Genomic DNA, 7737 nt, shown 5'->3' on the forward strand with positions numbered 1-7737 from the left:
TAGTGGCAGTCCTATAGCTCCTTCCGTCTCTCTTTCGCACATTAATCGTACTGAAGGGGGGCCGTCGCTGTTATTCAGTTCAGCCTTACTCTACATCAGTAGTAGCTGAACGCCAAAGCAGCTCACTGCTGGCTAAATAACTACGATCAAGTGCAAAATGTTGAAATTAGATCTCCCTCATTTGTTTTCGCAGTGGCTTCCTCGTTTGTTGCCTATGCTAGGTCGACGACTGGAAAGTTGTAGTAGTAATAGGAGTAGCAAACGCTCATGGTAGCTGCAGGCGTCAGCGGATGTGTTGCCGTCAGAACGTTGCCAGCCACCGTAGCGGGATGTGATAAGAACGATGGCGGTGATGAAGGCGGCAGCGGTAGACGAGCCACGACAACGGTCAGAATTCGTTGGTCATCTCTTCGTAGTCGTTCCCTATGACCTCCTTCTTCTTTGCTATCTTTGCGTCCCTCGTGTTGGCGTTTTCCAAGAGTCTTTAGCAGTTTTGTCGTCGTGTCATACGAACAAGCTCGATAATTAAGTAGAAAGGAGCTCTCTGGAACGCTGACCGGCTGGGAAGCCATTTGAGAACGTTAGGGAACCAACGGCTTGATTCCGCAATGCTCGTATTCAATTTTCTCGTCTCGACCTTCCTCATTCTTTTTGTCATTTATTTCACCCGTCACTGACTCTGTCCTACTTCGAGGTCCGAATATTGCCATTCTGAAAAGATTTGCCTTGCAACGGCGGTCAGCGCCTACGAGAATAAATGAAACACTTTAAGCGTGCTGACCACCCTCAGGCAAGAACGAGTCCTGTGAGATTACACACAGCCAGAATATATATATATATATATATGGGTCAAGCAAGTCGCTGCTTTTTTGTGTCTTTATATAGAAGTATCTTTATTCATATTCCCTTCTTAGATCGTATGTCAATGTTATCGGCATCACTCGTGCTTCCCTTAACTACTTGTAAAAATGAGAGCGCATTTGACACTCCGTAAGGCATACTACGTATTGAACTACTTCAGCACGTAGTTCATCTGTTTGCCCTATCTAGCTATGCAGCTGAGGTATATTTTTTAAATCACTATGTGCATTAAACAGTCGATCAACAACAAGGATAAAAACAGATGCTATTTAATTATCATCTAATTCCTAGTTATGTCTGATAGCATCGTTATATTGTAATTCTTGCTACATTAATTTCTTTTTTACTATGTCTCAATATTCAAGTACGATAAGAAAACAACTGTTAATTATTAGCTGTTAGTTACTGATGACGAAATGAAAGATAACAAATATATTAGATCCTGAAGGCAAGCATGTTCAGTTTATTATGGTCATTTCTCCTCTTTTTTCTATCTAATTACAGTCCAACCGCGAGCGAATACTCGGGCTGCTTAAGCCCTGTGACTCCATTCGGTCCCGGTGTTGTTCAGCCGTTCGACACCTGTCTAGTCCCCCTAGACGACGTGACGCCTTCTGGCGCACCGCGTGCGATGGGCACGCATGGAACAGCTGGGCCGCATGTCACAAGCCGGGCGGCTCCGGCTATAAGGCCCAACAATTTAGCGATAAGGCCTCGCGTCGATTTTTCGCCTGAAAGGAGTCGATTCAGGTGGGACATACTGTATTTGGACATGCTTAGTTTCATCAAAGAATATTGTTATTGTCCAAATGAAAACAAGGCACTGACTTGCTTTTGGGTGGCATAACCCGACCAGTAAAGTCCATGAATAAGATTTAGTTTTTGTACTTGCGCCGTTCTATCGTATGATACGATATGGAAAGTTTCTCCAGAAGGTAGTTAAATGAGGCGTTATTACTCTGAAAAAAAAAAGTGTATATATGAAGTCAGCTCTCAAATAGGAGCGTTAGATAAGAATAGATTACTGCCTCAGTACCATCACATTAGTATCGAGTTTATTCAGCGTCCTCGTTTCAGAGGTAGATAAATACAGAGCACAGAATTGACAGATTTAAGAAAATACCGAAGAATTTGCCCGTGGGTGGTTTTTCTACCCGTAACCATCATTACTATGCGTTACTAAATTTTAGTCCTTTTGTACTGAACTAGAGTGTTTGGTGCTATATCTAAGCAAAAAATCACAAAGAACATAATTTTGTATCAGATTTTGACCGAATTCACCGAAGCCGCGATGGGCATGAGTAGGGTACCAGTCTCCAGCTAGTACTCATAATCTGTGATTTTCCCTAATAATATGAATGAGCTTATTTCACACTTACCCTACATCCCCTAAGCCGCTTGCCATTATATCTGTGATAATATCAAAATTGGTCCGCAATGCAGTATTTCCAATGTCAGAAGTACTGGATTGGACAGCTCTAGTGCTTTCAGAAGTCATTATTCTTTTATTACTTGCACACTCGCTCGCTCTCTATAAGTGAGCATCTGAAACAGTCAGAGCAGATTGATTTAGCATTCGACAGTTGTGGAATCGAGCATGGGATAAGCTCAACAACGGCAAGCTTGGCCTGGATCTCACTCCGCGTCGTAGAAAAGCGCGTCGTATGGACGTACACCATAGCCTACGTGCATTGCCGTGAAACCATTAACGTGTTGTTCGAATGTCGAGCATTTCCGGCAGCTTCTTATATTGCATTGCTCGTGTTGCAACCTATATAATATATGTTGCTTCCGCCGTGACTACCGCTGAGGCATGCTCTTGTCCTAATGAAAAGATGCAGCCATTTGGTAGGCAGCAACCTCAGGACCCTGCAGTAGCTCGCTTTAGCCCTGCTGGTTCTATAAAGCCCAACAACATCCCACGGGACTCCTTAACTATCTTTCGATACCTTTGGTTGCTGCTCCAGTTTTTCAATTCAACTTAACGTAACGCTCGTCTGAACCAAGTGATGGCCATAATTAAACTTTACTGAGCGACTGGGTTCTCTGCTGATTGCCGGAATCTGCGGCTAGCAGCAGCTTCACGCGAAGTTTCAAACGGAGAGCAGCTCCCTCAGCCCCTCAGATCCCTAGCTGCCGCTTTGATGATTGCTTTGGCTGTGGCGGTAACGCAGCTCCCGGCGTCCTTTGTTCCTGCGAATCGAGTCAGAACGGATAAACCTTAACACAAGGTGCAGCGCTCGACGATATCCGTTATTGCTGTCGACCAGCGGAGCTTCGCAGTAAAGCTTTGTGTATTCCAATAGTTCGAATCTATGGCTTCGCTTCTTTCGTGCTCGAGTTTGTCTGGCTGGTCTTGGGAAGACCCCAGCTACCTAAGAGAGAATCGCATACATTTTGTCTCGAAACAAAACACTTGAAATAGTAATAGAGTAGGATTACTCCTAAACGAATGTGAATCAATGATTTAGGATATGGCAGGAAGGGTAGAATTGTTGATATTGTCCAATATAAATGCTTGGCCGATGCCGCTGTGTGAAATTATCGCTCAGACAACTCTATCATTTTATCGCCGTCTGGCTTCTCTCTAATTCTCGAGCGCAGATTGTTAATTAATAAATAAAATTCTTGTAATATTGTAATTGGTAAAAATAGCGACGCAAAGAGGCACCTCTAGGCCACCGAGCCCGGACAACATTTTCTTGAGAAAAACGTTTTGTTATAATAAAGAATATCTACTAAGTTACAGTTCTCTTTAATAATCAATACCGCTTTTGATCATTGCAGATCGTATAATTATCCGCCGAAGCATTCCCGCACCCTCCCGTCTGGAGTCGGATCAAAAAACTTTTCCAAGAGCAACACGACCCAGTCCACTGAGCAATTAACAAAAAATCATTCGGTGAGTGGCAACTGACATGCGATAAGTTGTTTGAATTTTGTTTTCCACAATCGTTGATTTCTTTATCGTAATATTTGAGGTTCAGAATACGTGATCCCCTAAGTGACTAAACAAGGGTCCCACAAAAAGCAAATATGCGGGGACGGTAGCTCATTTTATTAGAGTAGTATCTTTGGAATACCGTTTTGTCCTTAAATCTTTTCTTCGGTTACATTACAGTGCAGTCATGAAAATGCTGACTAATGGCCAGCCTAAAGGTTCCGTTAGACTGTTCGATTTTCCATGGCTGGATTGTTTCGTTCAGCCTTTTTTTGTATTACGTTGACGTTTTAACTGTTGTACACATTTCTTCTGTGTTCCATAGCTGAAACCTTATCTGGATTGTATGTCGCCAGCTTATGTAGCCTTGTAAATTTGTAAGGGTATATCTCACTGGACCTGCACAGTTACCAAATTCCCGTCACGGCTTTTTGCCCCCTAAATGAATAATATCCATTGATGAGCAAAAGCAAACAGGAAAGCAGCAGGACATGAGGTTTTTATGCTATTTGAGCGCACCGCACTGTGTCGTCGCACTGCCTATCTAGGGTTTCCGTATTGCTAACTTTCAAAGAACCAACCTCGACTACCTTCCCCGCCCTCCTCCCGCGTCCTGCAAGTCCCTCTTAAATAACCGTGGCGTTTTCTATCATCATGCGCGCGAAATCGAGTATTGTAAGCAGCGGGAGGAGACGGGACACGGCGAGACGGTGCGTTCGCCCGTCGTATAACACATGAACTCCTCTTTGTGTAAAGAGTGAATGCCTCACTTCGCGCAAACGTTGAACGTAGACTTGGTACCGGGTGGTCGTCGACGAAGGCTTGACGCTCGTGGGGCTATGGCATATCGAGGTGGTTGTAATGGCCTGGCAGCAGTCGCGGTGGCGTTGGGGCGCCTAAAAGTTCTTAGTTCGTCTTCCGGCCTATGACGTTGTGTGTACGCGTTACGAGTTTAAGAAGATGGTCGAAGGCAACGCCGGGTGAAGTCTTGCTGAGTTGGTTCGGTGCTCGTTCGCTCGCTTCCTCGGTAGTTGATTTACTGGGAGACCTTCCGGCCCGCTACCGTGGTGCTGATGCTACCGCTGCTGTTCTTCGCTCGTTCGAACAGTGGAAGGGGTTGGAGTTGCAGCTCGTTTTGCAGTACTTTCCTGTTCCTCCTTTCTACCCTTTAGTCGGCTGGCAACCAGCCTTTGCGTCTACCCTGGTCATTTCGCTAGCCAAAGGCGGCGAATAAAAAAAGTTAAAGGGGCTTGAACTGAGGGATAACGGCCAAACAGGACCAGGTGCTAAGTCAGGGCTTGGCACAGGCATAGAAAGCAACGCGGCGGTAACATTTTTGTACTCGCCAGTTTTCCCGACACAATCGTTCTACTACACTTCACTAAGGGCTTTTCCAACCTAGAAGCAGCAATGGCAAGATCAGCGGCAAAAGTAGCCATCGAACGACCTGTACGAGACTCTCGTTGCAGGCGTTACCAGGAACCTGTGCGCAGTCCGGGCAGTTTGTTATACAAACCGACATATGCCTAGTGGAGCTACTCTAGTGGAGTTATTACTGGACGCGGCACACCGTTGCACAAGCAGTACTTTCCTACAGTTTGCTTTTTTTCCGTGTAGTAACGTCCCCTTCGTTCCTTCTTTCGTCCAACCCCGACCGAACTCGGTACTCGTTGACAGTACCTTATACTGCATGAGTTCGACTTATGCCTACACGGCGTTAGCCGCAATAGCATCTGAGGCACGGCCGTCTTTGCGTTCCTACTCATGTTTGTTCTTATACGACGTTAGTGGCTGCAAAAGAACAGGATTTGGAGGGGAGCTGGAAAAAGAGGACGAAAACTTCGACGAAGACGATACCGCCAACGATGAGTTTGCAGTCTCAAGTAGAAGGGTGGCGGAAAAGGAAAAAACGACAAGCGACAGCTGATGAGGAAAAAATAAGGGCAAAACGCGGTGGCTGAAGAAAGAAAAAGAAGATGCTGCAAACACTACTAGTCGTGACGGTAGTGGCCTGCTTGCTGCTGAGAATTTAGCGAGCGAAGCGAACGGGAAAAGGAAGCACGAAGGCAACCGAAGCAGGCAAGAAGCCAACGAAAGGGGCAACGAAATGACTAGTTGGGGGGCGACCAGTCAACCGGGCAGACGCTGTTGGCGCAGAGGGTGAAGGTTGTCTTCGTAGCCGTCTCTGCTGCTGCTGCCATCTTCGCCGTCGTCACCATATCATCCTATTCCATAGATACAACCTTACGGGGTACAAGGGCAAAAGAAGCCGTAACAATATATCTTTGTAGCAAACCTTGTAGCTGGTGGCGCTGCTGGCTGGCAAGCTGCCCGCTCGTTCATTCAGTAGTCACTATCACTAAACATGCGCGCATTGCTACATACACTGGTACTGCACTATTTTTCCATTCGTGTAGAAAAAAAATCGAGTAAAAGAGTGGGTGTAGTCGAAGTCCAAAAAACATGATAGAGGCAGCCTACTACTGATATCTAGGCATGTACGTAAGTACCCCTAAGAATATGCACGTATATATACGAATAGGTGTGTGTACATTCTCTTGCCTGATCTATCTGCGAAATGCTTCCTAGCAGAAAGGCACAGATAAGCAGTAAGCCAGCAATGCTATCTGTTGTGGACGCTACGGTGAAGAAAATAAATGTCTCTATAATTTTACCGGTTCGTTTTGTGGGACAAGGAGAACAGCCTAAGGACAACAATAACTGAAATTCATTGCCAAATGACGCTTTGCCTTGTACCATATCGTGCCATGGGCCAGTGGCGTAACTTGCCTCGGCTGCTTCGCTCCATTGCCACTTCCGTTAAGCGCCCGTTGTGCTTCTTTTTGCGTTAAACCAATAAAATTTAAATGCTTTTAAATGCTGTAAATTGACGCCATGTCAACAATGAGCCATTAGTAACATCGAAATATTTTACCCTATATCTAACAACGCCCCATACACACGACAGCAAACAGCCAGCCCTCTCAGTTCATTGTGCTTCCTTGCTTCCTCGCATCATTGCTGTCTCTTGCTGCCTCTATCCATCCATGAGTACGATAAGCAACGTTCTAGTGCAACTATACATTAATGGTTCCTTTGCATGGCGGCAGAGGGGCTTGGCACGAACTTTGTAAGGCTCGGGGCGTTCGAATCTAAGAGGGCAACTTCGTTGGAATGAAGGACAATCCGCATACAGCGCTATTAACTGCGATCGATGTTTATGTTACCGCTTCGTTCTCTTGCAATTGCCGCGAACAATGAACGATAAGCAGAGACAGTCTGCGCTGAAGACAAGACAGTCGACTGTTATTGAGGACGATCGGTCGTCAACCAGGTTGTCGACTGCGAATAACAGAAGCAGAGTGGTCAAATCTTCGTTTATCATACTACAATGAAGAATGAAAGTGATGTATATCCGCTAGGCGGGAAGGAACGAGGCACAGACGGCTAGCGGTGGTCACAGTCGTAGCGACCGCCATAGCATATTACTACGAGACGAGCATGGAAAGGGGCAACATAGGACAGCGGTAGCAGCAGTAACCTCATCAGCATCATCAGGCGCGACCGCTTATTTGTTACGACCTGAGGGAGTGCAGTTGTTGACAGTTTACAGCCACCGTCGCCAGTCGCTATAGCGATAACAGAAGCTGCTAGAGCAGTGGCAGAAACGACAAGATTGTGACTGTGTCAGCCTGTTTGAGTAGCGCCAGCTCGTCGCCTCCATCCAGCTAATTCATCCTCACGAGGTTATATGGCGTTTGTTTCTCTCTCTCTCTCTCTCTCTCTCTCTCTCTCTCGCGCGCTTCCCTCCAATAAGGCTGTTATACCATCGATATATCTTTGTATCCGCCTTTAAAGCATATGTATATGACACTGCATATACATATGCGTATACTGTGCGGGGCGCTACGGGCCTGCTGTTGATCGTTCATAGC

The 7737-nt window shown here is 45.9% G+C and overlaps 1 protein-coding gene across 2 annotated transcripts in view; it reads left to right on the forward strand.

The window, feature by feature from the left end:
* The window catches only part of LOC111259031 (uncharacterized), a 50977-nt gene that overhangs the window by 41357 nt on the left and 1883 nt on the right, over positions 1 to 7737 (forward strand). Inside the window, exons 6-7 of one of the 2 annotated variants that reach the window (XM_022830701.2) lie at positions 1366 to 1611; positions 3649 to 3763. In XM_022830701.2, the coding sequence (XP_022686436.1) occupies positions 1366 to 1611; positions 3649 to 3763 (361 nt within the window). The remainder of the gene's footprint in view (positions 1 to 1365; positions 1612 to 3648; positions 3764 to 7737) is intronic. The other variant, XM_022830704.2, reaches the window with a different exon arrangement.

The sequence above is a fragment of the Varroa jacobsoni genome, unplaced genomic scaffold (genome assembly GCF_002532875.2).
Source record: "Varroa jacobsoni isolate VJ856 unplaced genomic scaffold, vjacob_1.0 scaffold_288, whole genome shotgun sequence".
NCBI classification, from domain to species: domain Eukaryota; kingdom Metazoa; phylum Arthropoda; class Arachnida; order Mesostigmata; family Varroidae; genus Varroa; species Varroa jacobsoni.